Genomic DNA, 26,357 nt, shown 5'->3' on the forward strand with positions numbered 1-26,357 from the left:
TCGCTATCGCTGTGACTCACAGTCGTCAAACCTGTTCCTGTCCCAGGTGTAGCCCCTGGTGAAACCACACCAGGCCTGTTAGCTCTCTCTCATGCTGACGGGGTGTGAGTGCGTCTGAGGGCAGCAGAAGCCTGGTTGTTGGGTTAGTGAGTATCCTAGAGACTGTACACACCCTGTATATACACACAGACTGTACACACTTGAGACAGCGTGGTTTGGATGAGGCCCACAGTCTCCATTTAAAAACCCTGACTCAGCCGTTCACCTCCAATGAACACTGAGTTATCATTGACAAGTTTATGTAAGCAGTTAGTAGACAGGCGTTGCTTTCGAAAGTCTACAGCGTGTGAGTTTTTGATTCAGTGTCAATCTGTGTTATCTATCAGTTCTATCAGAATTCACAGCTTTAACGAAAGTAAAATCTGGGTCTATTCAAAATAAAAGTGCATGTTCATAAATACAGTGACATGAATACACATTTTGTGACAAATGTCTGATTTAAAATTGGAATTTTTTATAAATAAGAAATTTGCTTTAAAAATGTCAAGCTGGTAAAAAAATATATAAATATGTATTACAGCATTTTAATATATATATATTTTTTAAACATATTGCAAATAATTTTTAAATAAATTAAAATACTCATGTTTGAAAAACCATTTTGTCCATCAAAATGATTTCCTCTAAAGTCAGGGTGGTGCAATCAAACTATTTTGTTGTCATGTGACAGGACCTGAAAAACCTCATGACTATGTCAAGGCTCATCAGACTAATATTTTTGAAATACTATTTCAGGTTCTAATCAAATAGTACACCCTCAGAAAAAAAAATGATATATATATATATATATATATATATATAATTATTATTTTTATTTTTTTCAAAAACTTGAGCCGTGAATACAAAGATAACAAATGTCAAATTTTGGCATGTGTTTTAAAGCAGATTTTTCAATTCTTTTAATTTTAATTTTATTTTTTCTTATTCATCATTGACCTCGAGTCTGTCTTCAGTAAGTGGCACAAGCTGGTCTTCTTGGAAGCTTTTCTAGAATAGTCCCACAGGAACAGCTAATGAGCTCACACTGTCCCTCTGGACACCGATGTGTGTGTGGTCTTCTGTCTTTCAGGCATGCAGAAGGCAGCTTAACCCCATCTCAGTTCAACCAGTTCAGAGGACATCGCTTCCAGTAATTGTTTGGTGCAGATTTGTCTGAATTTGGGCTGTAAATGCAACAGAATTCAATGAATAAAGGTGGGAGAGTATCACACCTCCCATTGCTGCCAAAACATGAAGTGCATAGACACACACACACACACAGAGGTACACACCTATAGGTTTGGTTGGTCTGGCCTACCTGACTGGCTGAGCGGGTCTGTGCCCACACCCTTCCCTGTTCGCTGGAGGAGAGAGCTGTCAGTGAACACCTCCCCTGAACGTGTGTGTGTGTGTGTGTGTGTTTATTGACTGAGCTCACAATCAGTCAGCTGAAATCACCAGCACTGCTCAGTGCACCTGCCACCATACTGCAGATAAACGGACATTAATAAGGTAAGTCACCTCTTCCACTGGTTTCTTACATGATCTGGGACTCTGTGGTTTCATCTGTACTGGCTGATATAGGACACAGTGAAAGTGTTTTTGCCTTCATATCTGTGATTTGGCTTTCACTCTGGCACTGTCACAATCGCTGTTCAAACTTGTTTCGTGCTGTGTTGGCGCTTGAAGGTCTTTTTGTGTCACTATGGTGCAATGAGGACTGTCAGAGCGACTTTGGCCTCATGGACTTTTAAAGTGGAAAATTAATTTACTGCCAATACGTTTTATGTCACTTGCAGTTGTGAGGCTGTAATTTGGACATTATATATCATGGTTTCTCTTATGTTGATCATTAGAAAGCATATTGTTCAGAAATATACTCAAATTATTCAGAATAGTTAAATATAACAAAACAAACACACTGGGATTTTGAGTCGGACATCCAACAATTATGTAAGGGTGGTTGATCTTGAACTCCATTTTACAGAAAGTGCTTATGGAAATAATTACAGTCATTTAAAAAAACTAGGTAGGCAAAAATTCTGAACATAATGTAAGGGCCATAATGAAAATTGTTGCATATGATCAGCTGTTCAGACTCTTTCATTGTCTGTGTGTGTGTGTGTGTGTTGTGCCTGGATGGACAGGCTCTTCTACATGGTTTAGAAAAGAAACTGATGTTTCAGTGTTACAGATCTCTACAGATGCATATCTTGGGATCTGTATCTCCGGTTCAAAACAACCTGATTAAATAAACATATATTCATGATTTGTGGGCTATTTTGTAAAGAAATGCATGAGTAATTTGACTTATGTAACTGAAACTATTTAAACATGCCATCAACGCGACTGTCCAACTTCCCTGTTTTCTGTGTTGGATGGAACGAATCTGTCAGTTACTCAGAGAATTTCCTGAATGGAATTTTTATTTTGAAAGATGTGTAACTTTTTGTTAGTTTGTCAGTTTCATTATGAGAGATATACATTGTGGTATGAATCTGAATCTTTATATTTTAGAGTGCCTTTGTTGCATTGTCAGTGCTTTCTATTTAAAAAAATAATAATATTTTACCATGTAAATGAAAAATGAAAAGCCAAAAATGAAATGAATACAAATATTTGCTTTTGTGGGGGCTTTAATGAATGACCTTTATTTTTATTTTTTAAATCCAGGTGTCTTTTGAGGCAGTTTTTGGACCTTTTTGACTAGAGGGCAGCTAACGATGTCCAAAGGTAAGATCCAGTAACCAGTGTTTCAATGTTTCTTATCTTTGAATGAATCTCACATAAGCTAAACTCTCAGTGTTTGTGCATAAGTCAGAGCTAATTAATTTATGGCATTCCATTCTTACAACCAAAACAATGATGTCCTGCGTCACAGCATCAAATCCTGTCGTGCCACATGTCACACATTTCTTAACACACTTAACTTTCTGTTACACTTTTTTTTTATTGTCTCATACTAACTACTGGGGTGCCTCAGGGCTCAGTTCTTGGACCACTTCTCTTCTCTGTCTACATGGCATCATTAGGTTCTGTCATTCAGAAACATGGCTTTTCATACAACTGCTATGCTGATGACACTCAACTCTAACTTTCATTTCATCCTGATGCTCCAACGGTAGCTATTCGCATCTCAGCTTGTCTAACAGACATTTCTTCCTGGATGATGGACCATCACCTTCAACTCAACCTTGCCAAAACAGAACTGCTTCCAGCAAACCCATCGTTTCATCACAATTTCACCATCAAGTTAGGCACATCAACCATAACTCCTTCAAAAACAGCTAGAAGCCTTGGAGTTATGATTGATGATCAGCTGACTTTCTCAGACCACATTGCTAAAACTGTCCGATCCTGCAGATTTGCTTTATTCAACATCAAGAAGATCAAGCCCTTTCTTTCGGAACATGCTGCACAACTCCTTGTTCAAGCTCTTTTTCTGTCCAGGCTGGACTATTGCAATGCTCTCTTGGCAGGTCTTCCAGCCAATTCTATCAAACCTTTACAATTAATTCAGAACGCGGCAGCAAGATTCATTTTTAATGAGCCAAAAAGAATACATGGCACACCTCTGTTTATCAGTTTGCACTGGCTTCCAATAGCTGCTCGTATAAAATTCAAGGCATTGATGTTTGCCTACAAAACCACCACTGACTCTGCACCCATTTACCTAAATTTGTTACTTCAGACTTATGTGCCCTCTAGAAGCTTGCGTTCTGCAAGTGAATGTCGCTTGATTGTGCCATCCCAAAGAAGCACAAAGTCACTTTTACGGTCTTTTAAATTAAATGTTTCCTCCTGGTGGAATGACCTCCCCAACTCAATCCGAGCAGCTGAGTCCTTAGCCATCTTCAAGAATCTGCTTAAAACACATCTCTTCCATCTTTATTTGCCCCTCTAACTTTTACACTCACTATTCTCATTCTATTCTTTAAAAAATCTAACTACCTTTCTAATCTTTTTATATTCTATTTTCTTTTCATTAATTATGCAATTGTATGTGTGTGTGTGTATGTGTAAAGACCTCTAACACTAGCTTGCTCTATTCTTTTTTTTATTTTATCTGTTTTCTTTATATTATATTATTTAAAATCCCATGCTAGGTGCACTGTGTTAACCTAACTGAGACTTGTTATAGCACTTATATATCATTGCTCTTTTTGTTGTTTTTGATTGCTTCCACTGTCCTCATCTGTAAGTCGCTTTGGATAAAAGCGTCTGCTAAATGAATAAATGTAAATGTAATGTAAATGTCTCATACCACTGTTGTAATGTACAGTGATGAACCAGTGATGTAATCAACTTATCATCTTTCGGCTCAATGTAGTGATTTTGAAACATATCTTTATGTTTGTGTATGATAAGTTCCGGACTGTCTTGATTTCAGAGGGGGACAGACAGTCAGTTTTGCGGACCACAAAGGTTCGCACTGCTCTGAAAGGAGACAACAGCTGGATACAGAGACGAGAGCAAGAGAATCTTGAGAGAGATGAGGACGAGAAACCATGGTGAGAAATAAAAATTATAACAAATCTTAAAGTTTTATAGCTCACAGTACAATTTATCTAATGCATTCTCTTTTGTAGGGTCGCCGAAGTGCGAGCAAACCGTTCAAGTGGTGTGTTTGAAGAAACAAGTCCTGTTTCCTCACCCACAGTCAGTGTGCCTCAGCCCATATCCGACACAGAGAAGTATGCATTATTACTCTCCATGGTCTATTTCTACATTTACTTATTTAGCAGGCCAAAGTAACCTAAAGATGTAGAAAATGTCAGTAGAGCACAGTAAAGAGTCATTTGTGTATTGTGCAGTGTTCTTTTTGGGTTGATCGAAGACCTAACACACCATTGCATTTTGAATTATGTTCAGAGATTTGAGCTAGAGGAGCAATGCTGTACTCCAGTGTTGTGCAGCATCAAAAAAACGGCATGACTGGTTGTCCGTGGTGAGGTAGTCTGCTTAGATTTAGATGGTGCTCATACACTATCACCAACTTATTGGCAACGTGAATGGTTTATTTGTGAACTTTGCTGAATGGAGTTGTCTTAAATTGACGGACTGGCTTGGAAGAAAAGAAGCTTCCCAGACAGTTAAGCTCGAGGTGGTGTTTTTTCACTCAGACCGCAAGCACTGATTTGTTTACGAATACAGACTATTGATAGCTGCTGATATAGACAGTTAATTCCGTACATGCAGGAGCAGAGCACACATGCTAGTTTGTAGTCAGCCGTAGTCTGTGCGTGTGTAAACAGATTTTTGGTGCAGACCCAGCTGACAACACCGTCGGCTTTTGTCACCGCTAGTTCTTTGAATTTGCTTTGTGTCCTTATCAGACCAACCAAGATCTGTGCAGCTACTCTAAGATTGAAGAACTACATGTCATTGGCATAGCACTAGCAGGAAAATCAATGTTTCTAGATGATAGGTCACATCAATGTTGTGTATTTTAGGAACTAGAAAGGACCAATAACCGAACCCTGAGGCACACCAGCAGTTATTTGACACCAACACACCATGGATAATTTGGCTGTAAAGTAATACTCAAACTAGTGAAGTGCAGTTCTGTGAACAATAAGGTGGACAGGAGGATCTGGTGAATTACTGGTGAAGTACAGCAGACTGAGGATGAATGATTGAGAGGATGCTTTTGCAATTGACACAAGGAACGAAACTGATCTGAAATGTTCTGTTATTATAAGATGATGTACTTTTTAAGCAGTGGAGAATCTGATACTGTAGGAGTGACAGAAGAAGTTTAGGAGATGTGGTTTGTAGAAAATAGGAGGGAATAGGGTCAATAAATATGTAATATATACACTCCTAAAGATGAAGGTTCCTAAATGGGATTTTCACAGTGATGCCACAGAAGAGCCATTTTGGTTCCCTGAAGAACCTTTCAGTTGAAAGAACTACATTTTTATATGTTAAATGAGACAGTATTTCATTTTCAAATTCACAGACCAAAAGCACCTGTATCTGGATACTTAATCAGGTAATGAGAATGCTTGGTCAATCAAAAGTTATCTTTATCAGCACTGCCTTTGTATTATTTTCCTTCATATGTGACTATTTTCTTTTGCAGAGGGGTTTTCAAGAAAACCGATTCCAAGCCAACATCAAATTCATCCACCAATGGATATGCGTAAGAACATTCTGAAGGATCAGAAATAAATTCCATTATATTAATATGGATGTATTTTTTACACTAAAACTAAATTTCTACAATATATAATTTGTAATTGCTAATAAAAGATAAATCAGTTTTGATAGAATTATATTTGTCTCTCCTCCCTTAGTGGAATAAATAGCTTCAAGAAAAAGCCATCTGAGACCTACAAGAAAATGTAAGTTAGCCGAAAACACTCAAGCATGTGGGGTCACGCACAAGAAGCCTTTGAGCTCATTTTAGCACATCTTAATTATGTTTATTTCCATAAATGTTCTTTTCCCAGAGCCCCCCACACAATTCGCTCCAGCAATGAAAAGACAGTGCAGTCTGAACCAACTCTGAGTCCAGAGGAAATGGAAAAGAGGTGAGAGACCTCACTCTACAGACTGATTTATCCAAGGTGACTTCATTTTCCTCTTCACAAAATAACCTTTCCTTTGTATGTGTGTAGGAAAGATGCAGCCAGCAGTGTGCTGAAGGGATCGGCAGCAAATCGCCGCTCATACGTAATGTCAGCTGCAAAGAAATATGAGTAAGTGTCTTGTTGAAATATGACTTCTGGAAATCTGGAAACTTCAACATACTTTGAAAGTGTACCATGGTAATACTATGCACTTTAGTTAATAATATGTACCTTCAAGGTGCTAATATACATGTTTTAGGCCTAAATAAGGTAAAAAGGTGTATCCAGTGATTTTTTTTTATGAACAAAACAACTACCAATACTATTCTAATTTTCCATTATTTATTAAAACACACTTTATTTTTCATCAAAATGCTTTTTTAGGATTTTTATATTTATTCTAAAATACTGACTATAAGAACACAGTAACAATTTTCATATTTCTTGTGCATTTTATTTGTTAACTGATGTTCAGCTGTTCTTTTTAATAGTCAAATTTAATAGTTAATTTAAGGCAGTGCATCCATGTGACTTTTCCCCATTCATTCTTAATTAATTTTCACTATTTGGTTAAAATATTAATATTAATCCATATCATATTCATCACTCAATGTTCACATCTAATATCTCCAGATCTACAGAGAAGCCTGACAGCTCTGCTGAGATGGGCATTTCCTTTGTTGCAAAAAGGTACTAGCCCACACTAACAATCTTACTAATCTCTTATTATGTGCATCTGCTTCCATTAAAAAAACAGCAATAAGTTAAAGTGTCCCACTTTACCTGTTTAAACCCTATTTGTTATCACCTTTATCCTCATCCTCTTACTTTTGCATATGTGTGTGGTTTGTAGGGTAGATATCAGTGATGATGATGACACTACAGCATCTGTTAAGTCTGTGCCTGTTCAAAGGTAAACTACACAACGTCTCTCAGTTATACAGCTTTGAGCTCCTATATCTTGTTTAACACCATTTCAATTGTAATTTTCTTTTATTTACAGTGTTAACTCAAACACTGAGCCAGTGGTGAAGGAGGTCAAGCAAGCAGCACCTGAAATTAAATCTGAACCTAAGCCAGTGACCGAAACTAAACCTACAACACTCACTAAAATAACAGCTGAAGCTATCGCCACATCCGAATCTAAACCAGTGCTAGAACGTACAACACAGCCTAAAACAGCATCTGAGCCTAAACCAGCAACTGAAACTAAAACAGTGGCTGAAACCAGGCCTACAGCACAGACTAAAACAGCAACTGAACCTAAACCTACCACACAAACTACAACAGCAACTGATCTTAAACCCACATCAGAACCTAAACCAGCTGAAACTAAACCTACAACAAAAATTGAACCTAAACCAGCAACTGAAACTAAAACAGAGACCAAAACTACAACTCAAACTACAACAGCAACTGATCTTAATCCCACATCAGAACCTAAATCAGCTGAAACTAAACCTACAACAAAAATTGAACCTAAACCAGCAACTGAAACTAAAACAGAGACTAAAACTACAACCCAAACTACCACTGCAACTGAACCTAAGCTAGTGGTTGAAACTAAACCTACCACACAAACTAAAACAACAACTGAACCTAAACCCACATCAGAAACTAAATCAGCTGAAACTAAACCTACAACAAAAATTGAACCTAAACCAGCAACTGAAACTAAAACAGAGACTAAAACTACAACCCAAACTACCACTGCATCTGAACCTAAGCTAGTGGTTGAAACTAAACCTACCACACAAACTAAAACAACAACTGAACCTAAACCCACATCAGAAACTAAATCAGCTGAAACTAAACCTACAACACAAATTGAACCTAAACCAGCAACTGAAACTAAAACAGAGACTAAAACTACAACCCAAACTACCACTGCAACTGAACCTAAGCTAGTGGTTGAAACTAAACCTACCACACAAACTAAAACAACAACTGAACCTAAACCCACATCAGAAACTAAATCAGCTGAAACTAAACCTACAACAAAAATTGAACCTAAACCAGCAACTGAAACTAAAACAGAGACTAAAACTACAACCCAAACTACCACTGCATCTGAACCTAAGCTAGTGGTTGAAACTAAACCTACCACACAAACTAAAACAACAACTGAACCTAAACCCACATCAGAAACTAAATCAGCTGAAACTAAACCTACAACAAAAATTGAACCTAAACCAGCAACTGAAACTAAAACAGAGACTAAAACTACAACCCAAACTACCACTGCATCTGAACCTAAGCTAGTGGTTGAAACTAAACCTACCACACAAACTAAAACAACAACTGAACCTAAACCCACATCAGAAACTAAATCAGCTGAAACTAAACCTACAACACAAATTGAACCTAAACCAGCAACTGAAACTAAAACAGAGACTAAAACTACAACCCAAACTACCACTGCAACTGAACCTAAGCTAGTGGTTGAAACTAAACCTACCACACAAACTAAAACAACAACTGAACCTAAACCCACATCAGAAACTAAATCAGCTGAAACTAAACCTACAACACAAATTGAACCTAAACCAGCAACTGAAACTAAATCAGAGACTAAATCTTCAACACAAACAACAACAGTGACTGAATCTAAGCTAGTGGTTGAAATTAAATCTACAACACAGACTATAACAGCCACTGAACCTAAACCCACATCAGCGCTTAACCTGGCTGAAACTAAACCTACAACAACTGATCCCAAACCAGCAACTGAAACTAAAACAGTAACTGAAGCTAAAACTGAACCTAAAACTACAACACAAACTACAACAGCAACTGAATCTAAGCTAGAAACTAAATCTACAACAAAGACTACAATAGCAAGTGATCCTAAACCCACATCAGAGCCTAAAGTAGTTGAACCTAAACCTACAAAAACAGCTGAACCTAAACCTACAACACAAACTACACCAGCAACCGATCCGAAACCCACATCAGAACCCAAACCAGTGACTGAAACTAAACCAAAACCTGAAGTGAAATCTGCAACTCAGCTGAAACCAGCACCTGAATCCAAGCCTGAACCAGTCCCAGAGAAAAGGTTCACTGTATTAACATTCATATTACAGAAATGTAAATAATTGCATATCTGATGTTAATTACATTTGGCATTTTATGCTTTGTGTCTGTAGACAGAAACCTTTATATTTCTCCATGTTTTTATCTTTTGCAGCCTGTCTGACACCCTGTTATCCTTCAGCACAGTGCCTGCCAGGTACAGAGATGATCCCATTCACACATAAAAGCATCCATCATATAAAGATTATGTTCATTAACCTCAGTGCCATTCATGTGTACAGGGGCTTCATGCAGTATTAATGAGTTCAGAGCAGAGAGTGAGAACGCTGATATTGTTGCTGTTTATCTGACCTCACTGTCATGTGAATTTATTGCGCTTATTTTAATGTGATAGTTCACTGCAGTCCAATATAAACTTAGTCAGATTCACAGTCACAGATCTGATCTATTAATTTTGAAGCAAAAAAGCAAACATTTTTTTATTCTAACGCAATTGACAGGGTTTGTCAAAAAAGGACATTTATTATTTAGTAAAAATCCTTAACTTGGTTGACACTCTACTGTGTGCCACTTCTCATTTTCATGAGAGTGCAGACATTCACCAGATTTACTGTGACAGGGTTGAAGCAGTAACTCACTGATCAAATATTAGGTGGATGACAGTCACATCACAAGTCTGCTGACTGACTTTAAAGATCAATTTTGAAACATGCTGTTTTGTAAAAGACCACTAGAGGACAGGAGTGCTCTCTCTGAAATGATGTTGTATTTCTTTGTCCTACAGCTTTGGCCAAGCAGATTCAGGGGTAGATCTTCTCAGTCGGGATCTGCTGACAGACAACAGGTGAGAGTGTGAGAGAGAGTGTGTGAGAGAGAGTGAGAGAGAGAGAGAGGTAGATAATGAGATAGAGAGTGACAGAGAGAGAAAGAGAGAGAGAGAGAGAGAGTGTGTGAGAGAGAGTGAGAGAGTGAGAGAGAGAGAGAGAGAAAGAGTGTGAGAGTGAGAGAGAGTGAGTGAGAGAGTGACAGAGAGTGAGAGAGAGTGAGATAGAGAAAGAGAGTGAGAGAGCGAGTGACAGAGTGAGAGAGAGACAGAGAGAGAGAAAGAGAGTGAGAGAGAGTGACAGAGAGAGAGAGTGACAGAGAGAGAGAAAGAGTGTGAGAGTGAGAGTGAGAGAGAGTGAGATAGAGAAAGAGAGTGAGAGAGCGAGTGGCAGAGTGAGAGAGAGAGAGAGAGTGTGTGAGTGAGAGAGAGACAGAGAGAGAGAAAGAGAGTGAGAGAGTGACAGAGAGAGAGAGTGACAGAGAGAGAGAAAGAGTGTGAGAGTGAGAGAGGGTGAGTGAGAGAGTGACAGAGAGTGAGATAGAGAAAGAGAGTGAGAGAGCGAGTGACAGAGTGAGAGAGAGAGAGAGAGAGAGAGAGAGAGAGAGAGAGAGAGAAAGAGAGTGTGAGTGAGAGAGAGACAGAGAGAGAGAAAGAGAGTGAGAGAGAGTGACAGAGAGAGAGAGTGACAGAGAGTGACAGAGAGTGAGAGAGAGAGAGAGTGAGAAAGAGATTGTGTGAGAGAGAGAGAGAGAGAGAGAGAGAGAGAGAGAGTGAGAGCGAGTGTGAATGAGAGAGAGAGAGGCTGAATGCAGCTGTAGTTATTAGTGAAATTATTTTTGAGTCCCAGAGGAGTGTAATATGCAAGACAGAGGCTGTGGTGATTCTGTAAAATTGATGCCTCATTTTTATGTCTACAAAATGAGTTGAAGCTTGATTCAGTCAACCTTATTATCTTACTAAAGACTAAAATGGTATATTACAGTACAAACCCGATTCCAAAAAAGTTGGGACACTGAATAAATTGTGAGTAAAAAAGGAATGGAATAATTTACAAATCTCATAGACTTGTATATTATTCACAATAGAATATAGATAACATATCAAATGTTGAAAGTGAGACATTTTGATATGTCATGCCAAATATTGGCTAATTTTGGATTTAATGAGAGCTACACATTCCAAAAAAGTTGGGACAGGTAGCAGTAAGAGGCCCGGAAAAGTAAAATGTACATATAAGGAACAGCTGGAGGACCATTTTGCTACTTATTAGGTCAATTGGCAACATGATTGGGTATAAAAAGACACCTCTCAGAGTGGCAGTGTCTCTCAGAAGTCAAGATGGGCAGAGGATCACCAATTCCCCCCAATGCTGTGGCGAAAAATAGTGGAGCAATATCAGAAAGGAGTTTCTCAGAGAAAAATTGCAGAGTTTGAAGTTATCATCATCTACAGTGCATAATATTATCCACAGATTCAGAGAATCTGGAACAATCTCTGTGTGTAAGGGTCAAGGCCGGAAACCATACTGGATGCCCGTGATCTTCGGGCCCTTAGACGGCACTGCATCACATACAGGAATGCTACTGTAATGGAAATCACAACATGGGCTCAGGAATACTTCCAGAAAACATTTTCGGTGAACACAATCCACCGTGCCATCCGCCATTGCCGACTAAAACTTTATAGGTCAAAAAGAAGCCATATCTAAACATGATCCAGAAGCGCTGGCATTTTCTCTGGGCCAAGGCTCATTTAAAATGGAAAAAAGTGGAAAACTGTTCTGTGGTCAGACAAATCAAAATTTGAAGTTCTTTTTGGAAAACTGGGATGCCATATCATCCAGACTAAAGAGGACAAGGACAACCCAAGTTGTTATCAGCGCTCAGTTCAGAAGCCTGCATCTCTGATGGTATGGGGTTGCATGAGTGCGTGTGGCATGGGCAGCTTACACATATGGAAAGGCACCATCATTGCTGAAATGTATATCCAAGTTCTAGAACAACAAATGCTCCCATCCAGACGTTTTCTCTTTCAGGGAAGACCTTGCATTTTCCAACATGACAATGCCAGACCACATACTGCATCAATTTCAACATCATGGCTGCGTAGAAGAAGGATCCGGGTACTGAAATGGCCAGCCTGCAGTCCAGATCTTTCACCCATAGAAAACATTTGGTGCATCATAAAGAGGAAGATGCGACAAAGAAGACCTAAGACAGTTGAGCAACTAGAAGCCTGTATTAGACAAGAATGGGACAACATTCCTATTCCTAAACTTGAGCAACTTGTCTCCTCAGTCCCCAGATGTTTGCAGACTGTTATAAAAAGAAGAGGGGATGCCAAACAGTGGTAAACATGGCCTTCTCCCAACTTTTTTTAGATGTGTTGATGCCATGAAATTTAAAAACACCTTATTTTTCCCTTAAAATTATACATTTTCTCAGTTTAAACATTTGATATGTCATCTATGTTATATTCTGAATATAATATTGAAATTTGAAACTTCCACATCATTGCATTCTGTTTTTATTCACAATTTGTAGTGTCCCAACTTTTTTGGAATCGGGTTTGTTTATTCATTTAGCTTGAGATGGCGCAATGCAGTTTTTTAACACTTACAGTCTTACACAAATGTTTCTGTGAATGATTTTTTTTTACCTAAAACGCCAGGTGTATAGAAGCAGTTGTTAAATAATCTGGATATTTCCCATCTAGTTCTCTGCCTCAGGCAAACAAGACACATAAAACTCTGGACCTACTCGCAGATGATCTTATTCCCTTCAATACTTCTACCACCAGGTGATTGTTTTGTCCTCATTCATTCTCTATTCATAGAACTTACATTTCTTAGTTTTGAAGAATATGCTTAGCATGCGGTTTCTTAGACAGATTAGTGATATGATTAATAATGTAAAAATAACACATAAAAGAACTTGACTGGAGTATTGAAGTGTAACTAATAGTTTTGTTCCCCCTCTCTCAGAACCAGCACTGACTACACCTACAGCCGGAAAACCCTGATTGAAGATTTTAAGAGGTACAACAGCATCATTTCTTTCTTTTTTTCTATTGTTCAGTTAAAGCCGATGTGTCCGAACCACTGTCCTGCTGAGTTCAGCTCCAACCCTAATGTTCGGGCAAAAATACTATAGTAATTTATAGTAAATACTACAGTGTTTTTGAGGGACGTTGGCCCCCAGGAGCAGGATTGGACACCCCTGAAATAAAGGGTTCGCATCGGCTTCAGTTTTATGCGATTTGCTCTGTGTTTGAGATGTCATGTAAACCACCCAAACATAATGTAAATGAATGCTTACGATCTTTTTGCTTTGTTACGAGATGGTAAATGTGCTGTGATGTACTTTGTCACAGCACAATGAACCTTTTTTAACCGAGGCATCATAGTTCCACTTGCATATGACAGCACAAGTGCAGTGTGAAACTGTTTTTTATTTTTTTCCAGCTCAGATTATGATTTCGATCCAATACCAATATCGAGTGAGCCCACAAAGAGGTGATGATCCTGAATGTAATTCTCACTGTTTATCAGTCATCTGTGTGCACATGGCAGCCAACAGCTCTTTCTCTGTCTGCTTGTGTCTTTCATAGTCCTCAGTGGTACAGTCCTCCCAAACCGGACTCAAGGTGACTGTGCAGATTCATTCATCAAAACTCTGTTTGCTAAAATTGTGACCATAATGGTTATCATGATACAATTCATTTCTATTTCCAGTTCCTCAGAAACATTCAATAACTTTCAGCATCCTGTGGATTTGGTTGCTGAGTATTTAAATCAATTGACATTCAATTTTATAATATTAAAATTACAGAATGTAATTTTACCCAGTGCTTTCGATTAAATAGCGATATTAATCAAGGTATTTGTGTTTAATTGACAGTGTGCCAGCAGACGTGTTGGTTTCCTTGGCTGAAGATGTCATTCCAGTTGATACTAAGAGGTAATTGAGGACTGCATAAGTGTTTATTACACACCTGGATTAGTCTGTGTTGATTCATATTGTTTGCATAGAGATCCTTGCTAAGAAAAGTCATTATCATAATGGGTTAAAGTCCCGCAGAAGGAAGCCCAACCCTAAAACTCCACCTGAGCTGCAGATAAACTCTCACCTAGAATCAAACGCACTTTCATACGTGTGCACACGCTCTCTGGAAGTAAAACTAGCCTTCATCTCACCGGATCCCTTTTAAAATCAACTTTCTTTTTCACAGTGACTGGAAGACAGACATGGACAGGTGAGTGCTGCTCTTTCAGTGAGGTTCACTGTATAAACAAAAGCTGTAAAAGTTAAACAATATTTAAAGTAAATTCCACTATTCATATTTGAGGTTATGTGATTACAGAAGACGGGGATATCACTACTTTGTCAAAACTTCTTATTTAAATAAATTATTATTAACAGAATCGTGGAGTGTTGATATATGAAACTTTTTAAACATGATTCATTTTGTGATTCCACAAGATTTAAAATTCCGATTCTTATTTTTTTACTTATTATTTTTCAATGAAAACATTGTAATAATAATAATTTTTAATATACATTATCATTTGACATCATCCCATGGCTCCCTTTGGAAGATTTCCCCTTGGCTGAGACCAAACAAACAAGATATTCATATATTTTAATGCACATTATACATATGAAATATGTTTATAAAGATATTACACCATGATTTAATATTTGATTAATGATGGAGTAATGATAAATTTTTAATATTAACTTCCAGACACGATTTGTGAAGACATGGGAAGTCCTGATGTTCCCCAAAGAGGAAAAATAAATGTCTTTCTTGTTCATGTTTTCAAAAAGATATAAAACGGGGATATCAAGCATTTAACTGTCCGGTCTGACCAAATACTCATGTATCGGTCACAAGGGCCAAACGAGCTTTTCCTGTTTAGCATCTGATTTCATACTAAAGAAGCAGAGCACTGGAGCAGGTTTTCTAGGATAAATAAGGATAGCCCTGCTTTAAGTCTTGGGTTACTCATTGTTTCTTAAAAGATCTTTCCTGAAATAGTGCCTTGACAAAGACGTACTTTAAAAAAATCCTGCATGTCTCTACATTTTCACCTTTACTTATGTTCCTCACATTCAAACAAAATAACTTATGATTGAACATGAGCACATGAGACCCTTCGGCTGTGCCTGGTACATCAGAGATTTGTTGTCTGAGACAAGATTTCTAACATAATGACTTTTTTTGTCTTATAGTTACAAAACCAGCACCAAAACAGTGGAGAGTTCTGTCCGGGAGAACTTACCAGAATCTGAACCCAAGAAGTATGTGGGAACATGTTATAGTTTATCCTGATTCATTTAACTCGAAAGTGTTGTCCTGTTGAACGCCTGATCTCTTTTGATTGGTCTTTTTAGGAGCTTTGTCTATGTTAAGGAGTATGTGGATAACTCACATCTTGATGGCAGGTAACCTGAAGGCTTTATATTCTTAAAATCATTCTCTACTGTTATAGTCATTTTGAGAGATTTGCTCCATAAGATCAGCGGTTCTCAGTTGGTTTGCTTTAGGACCCAGATTACATACTGTATAATACAAAAGTAATACAAATATTCCAAAAATAAGCACTGAAATGAATTAACATGAACATGAACAGCATAGACTCTGATATGTGAAGCAGACCCTCCAGGGACTAATAATGCACAAAACACAACTGTGTGATGAGGAACTGGAAAAACTGTTTATTTTTGTAACTGATGTGAGATAAGTGCAGTGCAGAGATACTGTGCTGAAGGTTATGAAATAGTCGTCTGTGGATCAATACAATGACTTCAACCACAAAATGCTTTGTCTTCATTTTTACAGCAGCTCTGACTATGTGTCATCAACAACCTCCAACTACAACTACAGCAGCCCCAGCTACTACTCCAGGTAACAAAATATCTAAACACAACACACTCATTTATCATCACACATGGGCATAAATACAATCATAAAGACAAAACAGTCATTGTCAGGCAATTATTTGCAAAATATATGGTAGGCAAGCAAATGTTAGCATAATTATACAAAACATTAACTATTTAAAGCAATACACAAATTAAAAGGGAAAACAACCATATATAACAATAAATATAAAAATATATCCCTAATAAGTTAAATTTTTTATGTTAATTCAAATTATTTATCCATTTTGATAATCCGGGGCTGCAATGGTCATGCAGGTTTGTTTACTCGTGGCCACGAGAAATGGATGTCGTTCCCTCAACATAGCATCTGGAGGCCACACTGTAAAAAAATGACTGTGATTTTAACGTAAAAAACTGTGAAAATGCTACAGTACAAACCTGTTAATTGGTTAACGGTAAACTTTCCTGTAAACTTTACAGAGAAAAACGAAAACTTACTATCCCAGAATTCTCTGCGTTGCATTTAAATTTTTGTTTGAATTTGATGTTTTTTCTTTGAAATAACTATGTTTCTTCTTATTTTTTTCTTATCTGTTATGTTTATTAGGGTTGTATGTTACATATAATGTTTTTAAATGAATGTTTATTGCATATTTCAATTTAATGAGTCTCACTATGATGGTATTTAGTGTCTGTGTGAATGACACTCTGCACCTTCTGTGTATCTTATTATTTATCTTGTAATCAGCTTCGTTTCATCACGTGGCTTTCTCATCACCACCTGCTTTTGGTGGTTACCAGTGTAATATAAAGGTACAAAACAGATTTCAGTACTTAAAATATGGTTATATTAATATTATATCGTTACCGTTAAATTACGGTATTAAACTGTAAATTTAAGGTAAAACCGCTGAACCTCTACGGTGTTGCTGTATTTTTTACAGTATAAAACGGTGTTACCGTATTTTTTATGGTAGAATTCTGGCAACCACAGCTGCCGTTTTTTTACCGTATATTTTATGGAATATTTTTTACAGTGCACGACATAAGGATGTCGTTACCTCGACAAAATGATCTCGTGGCCACAACATAATATCACATTCCCACGAATTAATATCTCTTGGCCACGACATATTATCACGTTACCACGATTTATTATGGCCACAACAAAACTAAGTGAACTGACCATGACGTCTCTTGGGCAACGTAGTATACATATAAAAACTACATGTTATGGAATAACTCCCAAAAAAGTGATGAAAAATGCAGGACACATTTTTGTTTTGTTCCATAATTTACAAAGAAAATATAAAATAAATATTTGTTCAACTTCACTTTTTAAAAGAATGAAAAAGATACTTTTAAAAATAACAATGGAACAAAAATGCAATATAATTTTCATAAGTTAAAATTTAGGGGTTCGGTACAGCCACCTCCCAGTCCCAACTTAAAGTACCAAATAAATGAGGCCTTTATATATATTAAGCTTACAGATATTTTAAATATTATTGTGGGTTTCAATAGATAAGATAGATGGGATCTTAGTAAACATCTAAAATTGTAATACTTAAATGTGTTTTTTGGTTGTGGGACAGCAGTTTGCACCAATTATGTAGATGGCTCATCAACACTATATGGACAAAAGTATTGGACCCCTTCTAATGAACTTATTTGAATTCTTTAGGAATTCCCATGAGTACAATTTAAGCATATAATGATATTCTAGGGAATTATGTGCTTCTACTTTTATAGCAACAGTTTGGACAGGGCCCTTTCTATTCTAACAGTTCAGTGCCTCTGTGTATGAGGCGAGGTTCAAAAAGAAATTATTGATTGAGTAAGAGTGGAAGAACTTGACTGGTCTGCAGAAAGCAGCTGAACACCTCTGCTCTGACTTTAAATGCAGACTTGAGCCAAAAACTATTCACCAAACACCAGTGACTTGTACATATGGGTACAGTCATTTTAGACACTTCCAAAACTGTTGCAACAGAGATTGAAATAAAATTTTTAAATACACAAATTATTTTTCCATCATAAATCATTATATGCTTAAACTTTGTACTCCTGGAAATGACTAAAGTAGTCAAACCTGTTCATTAGAAGGTGAATCCCAATACCTTTGTCCATATAGTGTATCATTTATAGATGTATAGACTCATCTAAATGTGCTTATGTATTGCAAAAGCAGTGATGAGTGTGACTCTAAACGATGTCCTCATTTGGTCATTTTAGAAGAGATATGACTCCCTGTACATACTGTGGAGAAATGGTGGGAAATGATGCCAAAATCACCATTGAGCACCTGAACATATCCTGTCACCCATCCTGCTTTAAGGTATGCAACAATATCCGCTCACACAAAGGACTCTTTTTCCCAGACACCTCTCTATTTTGTATGGCACAATGTCCTTGATGCATTTTAGCTTGTTTGTGATATGCTACACTGCTGTACATAATAATATATGACAATATGCTTTAATGAAAATATGTATTGAATTCCCCCCCCCCCCCCCCCCCCCCCAGTGTGGTATTTGCAGTAAACCAATGGGAGATTTACTGTACAACATGTTTCTCCATCGTGGGACGGTCCATTGTGAGAGCTGCTATTCCAATGTGCTATAAGGAGATCTGCTTACATGCCTGAAATATCCCTCAACAGTATCGCTAACCTGCTGATTTGAAAAGGAATTAGACACGTTACTGGCACAAAACATGTTCCTCTTTATTTTTCCTCACTGATCGTACCGCTGACATAGTGCCGCTGTGCAGAATACCTTCTGAATATCATAAAAAGGTTTTCTTGTGCTATGAATGCTTGTTGCTGTGCATTTTCCCCTCCAATTCTGTCCCTTTAAATGTTTAGTCAAGACAATAAGAATGTATATCTTTGTTGTATTTAATCATCAGAAGCCATTTTATAGAAATTATATTACTGTTTTAGTAGCGCTGTTATGAAAATGCATATCCTGCATTGATATTCACAATTAAAGCAACATTCTCATTGAATTCAAGTCGAATTCTCCTTTTATTTTGTTACAAGAATGTGCAATAAAAAATGTAAATATAGAAATATTGCATAAGAAATACTGAGGTACACACACATTTAAACAAGTCAAGACATAAACAAGTCCCAGGAGTCTCATGGGAGAGAATCTCATGAACCACTCAAGAGAAATTACATATTTTGTGCTTAACTCGAATGCAAAAGACATTATAATCCAAAATCTTAATGGTCCAAAGAGGGGGTTGCTTTACTTTATGCAGTGATTTTTCCTTTAGTTAAACTTGACCTTGATGTGTTTTCATGAGATTCCCTCTTCAGGACCCTCATGCAAACAAACCATTATTCTTTGTTCATCATAACTGCAGTGATATCCATCTATGAGCAAACCTGAGTGATTGTGAGCTGTGAATGTTCAACATCCACTGAAGCTTTCAGATTAACATATAGCTCAAGAACTTTCATTATGAAAAAATGCAAAATACTGATGGGAAACATTTAAAAGTAATAAGATTAATTTGATTGTTTCTATTTGATTAGAAACTCCAATTACTTTCACGATGTAAAAATGGCTCATCAGCCTTGGGTGGACTGCCAGATTGTTTCCAGAACTATTTCAGTCTTGAGCTGCCAGAGGAAGTTTAGATCTGTGACGTCCCCCCCAGGTGGCTCATCTCAGCGGCCTCTGGCTCTCCTCACAGCGATGCTCTGTATGTGCTGCCACAATAACGAGGGATCTGACACGTTGTGTCTGACGAGTGACTCCAAACCCTCGGCTTGATCCAGACTCTGCCAGTAGTCCTGCGGCCACATCTGGAGCCAGCTGAGAACAAACACACGTCACGGTTTCACTCTACTACATGTCTTGCTTTAAAACAACATTCACAAAACATTTTACTCAAAAAAGTGCTGCACATATAGTGTCCATTGCTAACACTGGCACCCTTGGTAAATATGAGCAATGGTGGCTGCAAAAATAAATCTGCATCGTTGATGTTTTTGATCGTCCATTCAAAACAATTCTAATCTCATGATGAAATAAATGTTTTTCTCTAATGCATGTTGGCCACAAATATTGGCACCCCTAGAAACTGTTATGAGTAAAATATCTCTGAAAAATATTCCTATTCATAATTTTCACATTTTTTAGCACACCAGGGTGACTAGGAGCATTAAATTGTCCAGCAATAACTTCCTGTTCCAAAGGATTATAAATGAGGAACATAAAGGCCAAATTTCCTTAATCATCCATCACAAGGAGTAAAACTGAAGATTCTTGAGCTTTATAAAATAGAAAGTGACTGTAAGAAAAGAGATAATTAATCTTGTAATTAAGACGTTCCATTCAACTAAAGATGTTAAATCTGCCTGGAAGAAGACGTCTGTATCACCCTAATGCACGGTGAGGAAGAGTTTGAGTGGCCAAAGACTCTCCAGGGATCACAGCTGGACAACTGCAAAGATTAGTTCAGTCTTGGGGTCAGAAGACCTAAAAAAATATCAAACAGACCCTACATCAGCTTGTTGTTCAGGAGGGTTTCAGGAAGAAGTATCTTCGCTCCTTCAAAAACAAACTCAAGCATATTCAGTTGTCAGACGTGACTGGAACTTCAAATGGCATTGGCTTCTATGGTCAGATTAAACTAAAAAAAAATGCCTTTTTGCCAGCAAACCCACCAGATTGATTTACAAACAGGGATAAAGAGTAACCCATGTACCCTGGGTTAAATATACGGCTGGATCTTTGATGTTGTGGGCCTGTTTTTCTGCCGGAGGTCCTGGGTGTCTTGTTCAGATGCAATGGCAACATGGATTGTATCAAATACCAACAGATAAAAAATCTAAACCTGACTTCCTCTGTTAGAAATCTTATAATGTGCTAGATCTTCCATCAGGACAATAATCCAAAACAAACATAAAAAAAAGGAGAAAACGTCCCCCAACTTTCAATTATTCTACTTAAACGACAGGTCACGATTTTTTGAATGCAAGACCAAAAGGATAAACAATGCAGATTTATTTTCACAGCTGCCTTTGCTCACTGTATTTATGAAATAGTGATATTTAAAATCTGTTTACCTATCATTTGGGTCAAGACCCTCCACAGGCCCATATCCAGGACTGGGCAGTGGGCAGCCCATGTGTGAGCTGTTGGCCATCTTTGGTTGGGGCGGCAGGTTTTGCTGTGGGTTCTTCCTGTGGGCTTTCACTGCCGCCAGACGCTCGTTCTCTCGGTCGCACACAAAGCACTCAAACCCGTTCAGGTAGTTTGGTTTACTCATGTCGTTGACGCCCCACTCTCTGCTCTCCAGTCCCTCCAGCAGACGCAGGTTTGTGATCTTGCTGGGTGTTTTGTACTCCAGATAGCGCGAGTACTCTGCGTCGTCTTGATCCAGAGTCTTGATGAACTCCGCCAGCTCCCGTGGAGAGGGGAAATCATCAATGAGGATAGCAGAATGATTGTTCGGGAGCCAGTCGGCCACCGACGACGAGCCCCTGTAGATGGGCACACAGCCCTGGTGCATGGGGCGCCACAGCTTCTCCGTCATGTAGTCGGGACACAGGCCGTTCTCCAGGGCCAGGTGGAACTTATAACGGCCTACAAAACTCATGAAGCGCCTGTCTTCACCAGTGGCTGTGCTGGTGTCCTCCAGATAGTCAGGCAGGGGTTTGTTATTAAGGCACTTACCATACGAGTCAATCTGAGGAGAAGACAAATTATGATGATAATTTGGATTTTAAGGCCAAAATATTCTTTGTTTTTTTATATATGTGCATAGCTGAACATACTGTATAGCCTTTCAAAATAAACTCTTGATAGTATGCATAAACACAGGCACTTGACACATGCAACACTAGAAAGTGTCCTTATGCAATGTCTGCACTATTTCTCTAATGAGCACTGGGTATCATACATTTGCTGACTTTGAAAAGAGTTTCATAGAAAAATGAGGTATTATACACTAACTGACTCAGAATCACATATTACCAGAGTTTCAAATTTGTGAGTGAGAGTGAGAGAAAGAGTGAGTGAGAGTGAGAGAGTGAGTGAGAGAGAGTGAGTGAGAGAAAGAGTGAGAGAGAGTGAGTGAGTGAGTGAGTGAGTGAGAGAGAGTGAGTGAGAGAGAGTGAGAGAGAGTGAGTGAGAGAGTGAGTGAGAGTGAGTGAAAGAGAGAGAGTGAGTGAGTGAGTGAGAGAGAGTGAGAGAAAGAGTGAGAGAGAGTGAGTGAGAGAAAGACTGAGAGAGAGTGAGTGAGTGAGAGAGAGTGAGAGAGTGAGTGAGAGAGAGTGAGTGAGAGTGAGTGAAAGAGAGAGAGTGAGTGAGTGAGAGAGAGAGAAAGAGTGAGAGAGAGTGAGAGAGTGAGAGAGAGTGAGTGAGTGAGTGAGTGAGAGAGAGAGTGAGTGAGAGATTACTTACAAATTGTAGTCTGTTACTGAATACAGATTACATGATGAAAACTACTTAGTAATGTAATATAGGTTCGTCAATTTAGCCAATGTAATTCAACAACTTTTATAGATTACTTTGTATATCAAACTTGTTTTAAACTTAAATTAACTGTACCACGTTAATATTAAAAAGAAAACATTATATTTTCATAAAATGTATTAACATCAGAACTGCAGTAGGTTTATTGATAAAAAGCTATTAGTTATTTAGATTACAAAAATTTACAATAAAAATAATTTACAGCCTTGAACACTAAAAATATAAATATTCAGTTTACCCTGCATGTCAGTGTTACCATTTTTGAATCCATTCAGCCGATCTCTGGGTCTGGAGGTAGCACTTTTAGCTTAGCGTAGATAATTGAATCAGATTAGACCGTTAGACCGTAAACTTGACTCGTGTACTAAGACCGACAGAAAATGAAAAGTTGTGATTTTCTAGGCCGATATGGCTAGGACCTATCCTCTCATTCTGGTGTAGTAATCAAGGAACAGTGATATTACACAGCGCCTGAAAATAGTCCCCAGCTAGTTTGTGTAGCTGCAGCTATAACAGAGTTCCTGGGGACTATTTTCAGGTTCAAAAATAAACTCTTCATATATTGACAAATGTATGAAAATTGGAAATCTCTTATAACAGTATCACCTCTATATATTTAATCAGCTCTTGAACGTAGCGATCGCGGTCTGAAGGCACATCACAGTGGGACTGCATGTAGAGCACAGGGGCCAGACCGGCCCGTCTCCAGCGGTTCTTCTCCTGCAGAGGGACTGCCGCTGCTTCCAGAAGATAGTCCAGAGAGGGCAGCCACTGCAGCGTCAGCGGATAGTCCGACTCCCTCCTGAACGTGGCTGTGTAGTTAAATAGCCTGATCCCAACACTGTGGGAGAGCAGGTAGTTATTCATGGGTGACTCTTCGTGGAAAAGCGCCCAGGTCTGATGGGTCAAGCGTGGCAGAGGAGCCTCGTACGCCCGGAAGTCTGTGCCGTAGAAAATTATGGATGCCGTGCGGCGATACAGCTGGACTTTACGGTTGCTTGTGACCAGGCAGGATGAGTGGGCACAGTCCACACGCTCGGTGTCTCCTGGGAAGTGTGGGAACAGATTGGAGCTCCACCACAGAAGGATGGGCAGCTTATTATTGGGGCGAAAATCAGTGTTTCCAGGGCCACGGTACGAGCTCACACTAGCAAACTCCATGTCACTTAAGGCACTCTGGGGCTGGAAAACCTCACTGTCCCCTGTGTCCACTGGCCCCTGGCCCCAGCAGCATACTGGGGCCACCGCAATAAACCACAGGCAAAGCGTCATAGTCAACCTGAGGAAATAAAAGACACAACACTGAATCATTCTTCTGCTCTTAAAGGGAAAGCTCACTCAAAAATTCTGTCATTAATTACTCGTCCTCATGAACCCAAAAAGTTTTCTCGTGGCTTCATAAAGTTAGGGTTGAACCCTTGATGTCTGGTGGACTCTTATGTTCTTGGTACCCTGATCGGTATAGTATCCATGCTGTTTATAGAGGGCCAGAGAGCTCTCGGATTTCATCCAAATATCTTTATTTGTGTTTTGAAGATAAACAAAGGTCTTACGGGTTTGGAACGAAATGAGAGTTTTTTAATTTTGGGGTGAACTATCTCTTTAAACTGTTGCAATGTGGTTAAAAAATTCAAGTATCTGCATAGGACTGTAAATATTATTAAGGGTAAAAATAAACGTGGGCTCGACGATAAAGGCCTGCACGATGTGAAGGCATAAAGGATGCTCAAAACAGTTCAAGAAAATGTACTCATACGCTGTCTAAAGCGTGGTTTATAAGCAATTACTTAGCGACCATTAAAAGTATGCTGTGTATAGTATGAATGCGATTAGTATGAATGTAATCTGGATGTACTACATTCATCACGCAGACAGTAACAGACAGTGATCAACCTCATAAGAAGACACATGCACTGATGGACAAAAATAATTGCCTGATTTTGTAAATGTGGGAAATGACATTTGAATAAGACATATACAATTTGTGCTCGTGTTAATTGCTTGCACTTACAAAATGAGCAGACAATATCAGAAATAATCCTGTTTAATCAAAGTAAAGACCCATGTTTATTAAAATGTTAATGAAATTAAAATGTTTAATAAATATTTAAGAGAATGTTCCCATATTTGCATATTTTGTTAGGTTCAGGGTCTTACACAATTGTGTAAGATTCAGTCTTTGCGAGTATTCACATAAAGAGAAATGTTTATTAATGTCAAACAATGAAAAACAAAGAGAAAAATCACTGACTGAATCACTTTAGTAGCATTAATAAAGATTAATGTAAATTTAATTTATACAGTGAAGTGAATTTATACAAACTGCCTGAAAAAAATAATATATATATTTATTTCATTTGTATCTTTTGTATTCACTTTTGCTATTTGGTGTAATTTGTTTATTATTGATCGTTTACTTTTCATTAATAATGCTTGTGTTTTATTAGTTAGTCTATTGGTTTTTGGTTCTGTGGTATCAAAAAATGATTGATATTGTCTTAACAACAACATAAGGTTACATGAATCAAAAACAAAAAAATATTTGTTTTTAATTAAATTAATTATTTTTGTTTAAATTTTACTTCTTTCTTTCTCTCTCTCTCTCTCTCTCTCTCTCTATATATATATATATATATATATATATATATATATATATATATATATATTCACAAACACACACAAACAATTTATTTACTTTTATTACTCTATTTTTTATTCATTTTTGCAGGGTCAAACATTTTAACAGGGCAAGAAAAATCTGAATCTCAAGCCAGACCACAGGCAGGAAAATAACAATGCCCTGTAAACTATATAGAATATTTAGGTACATGTACAGTAACAAATATGAAGAAAACGAAAATAAATGGCTGTATTTCAAAACATAATAAGCTTTTTGGTCATTGTGGTGTCAAAACCTAAGACGCTTACTAGGAATAACTTACATCAATTTTGGTCATCAGAGTGGCAAAAACCTAGTCATCAGCCTTGTTCAACAGCATTTTTGGGCATTATGTGCACCTATTATATCCAGAAATGCACGTATGGAGCACACTATGTTTGAAGCACAGCCAAAGAAGAATATAAAAACACATTTCCGACCAAACACAAACACATACGCTTATATTCCAAACAACATGATGTGAAAGCGTACTTTCTTACTTCAGTTCAGGACAGACGCATCTTCACTGCTCTTCGTCGCCAGAGCAGGATGGACCATAGACATATAATAATTATATGTCTATGGGATGGACCATGGGGAATCGGGATGGACACAACACAAGACGCTGCTGGGCTCTGAGGAATCACAGTGGGAAAACTGAGCATTACTGCCACCTAGAGTTCTGGATGAGAACTACAAACTGAAGAGTTATATTTTTATTATTATAATAAAAAAAATATTTCTCCTTTCAATAGTATATAATATTAATTGAACTTGTGTAACTAAACAATAACATAATATTAGTCATTAAAAATTAATTGCGGTTAAACACACATTCTC

At 37.8% G+C, this 26,357-nt stretch overlaps 2 protein-coding genes across 4 annotated transcripts; one reads left to right on the top strand and one right to left on the bottom strand.

Moving 5' to 3' along the window:
* The first annotated feature begins 1,341 nt into the window (after window positions 1-1,341).
* Window positions 1,342-19,373, top strand: LOC132109997 (proteoglycan 4-like). 2 transcript variants are annotated; one of them, XM_059516520.1, is made up of 27 exons: window positions 1,342-1,551; window positions 2,713-2,772; window positions 4,430-4,550; window positions 4,629-4,733; window positions 6,002-6,034; window positions 6,125-6,184; window positions 6,339-6,386; window positions 6,495-6,575; window positions 6,663-6,743; window positions 7,248-7,304; window positions 7,468-7,527; window positions 7,618-7,835; window positions 7,878-9,672; window positions 9,805-9,846; window positions 10,435-10,494; window positions 13,192-13,275; window positions 13,460-13,513; window positions 13,940-13,990; window positions 14,086-14,121; window positions 14,210-14,260; window positions 14,376-14,435; window positions 14,707-14,730; window positions 15,711-15,779; window positions 15,873-15,923; window positions 16,321-16,386; window positions 18,600-18,702; window positions 18,891-19,373. In XM_059516520.1, the coding sequence occupies exons 2-27, from the start codon at window positions 2,763-2,765 to the stop codon at window positions 18,987-18,989; spliced, it is 3,519 nt and encodes a 1,172-aa protein (XP_059372503.1). In that variant the 5' UTR covers window positions 1,342-1,551; window positions 2,713-2,762; the 3' UTR covers window positions 18,990-19,373. The 2 variants fall into 2 exon arrangements, with proteins under 2 accessions (XP_059372503.1, XP_059372502.1); XM_059516519.1 differs by having other exon boundaries at window positions 1,343-1,551; window positions 7,618-9,672.
* Window positions 19,374-26,059, bottom strand: fut11 (fucosyltransferase 11 (alpha (1,3) fucosyltransferase)). 2 transcript variants are annotated; one of them, XM_059516522.1, is made up of 4 exons: window positions 26,010-26,059; window positions 23,465-24,137; window positions 21,448-22,070; window positions 19,374-20,191 (listed from the first exon to the last, which is right to left on the bottom strand). In XM_059516522.1, exons 2-4 carry the CDS (start codon window positions 24,128-24,130, stop codon window positions 20,044-20,046), a joined length of 1,437 nt encoding a protein of 478 aa, XP_059372505.1. In that variant the 5' UTR covers window positions 24,131-24,137; window positions 26,010-26,059; the 3' UTR covers window positions 19,374-20,043. The 2 variants fall into 2 exon arrangements, with proteins under 2 accessions (XP_059372505.1, XP_059372506.1); XM_059516523.1 differs by having other exon boundaries at window positions 26,018-26,035.
* Window positions 26,060-26,357: the final 298 nt, after the last annotated feature.

Source organism: Carassius carassius, chromosome 29, assembly GCF_963082965.1.
Source record: "Carassius carassius chromosome 29, fCarCar2.1, whole genome shotgun sequence".
NCBI classification, from domain to species: Eukaryota; Metazoa; Chordata; class Actinopteri; order Cypriniformes; family Cyprinidae; genus Carassius; species Carassius carassius.

What these genes read in the sequence shown, in the direction of transcription:
- fut11 (XM_059516522.1), bottom strand. Translation starts at nt 24,130, where the DNA reads ATGACGCTTTGCCTGTGGTTTATTGCGGTGGCCCCAGTATGCTGCTGG. An exon ending in AGCTGATTAAATATATAGAG is followed by an intron (nt 22,071 to 23,464) that starts GTGATACTGTTA and finishes TCTTCTCCTCAG; the next exon opens with ATTGACTCGTATGGTAAGTG. An exon ending in GGTCTTGACCCAAATGATAG is followed by an intron (nt 20,192 to 21,447) that starts GTAAACAGATTT and finishes GTTTGTTCTCAG; the next exon opens with CTGGCTCCAGATGTGGCCGC.
- LOC132109997 (XM_059516519.1), top strand. An exon ending in TCGAGTGAGCCCACAAAGAG is followed by an intron (nt 13,991 to 14,085) that starts GTGATGATCCTG and finishes TGTCTTTCATAG; the next exon opens with TCCTCAGTGGTACAGTCCTC. An exon ending in CCTCCCAAACCGGACTCAAG is followed by an intron (nt 14,122 to 14,209) that starts GTGACTGTGCAG and finishes TTCTATTTCCAG; the next exon opens with TTCCTCAGAAACATTCAATA.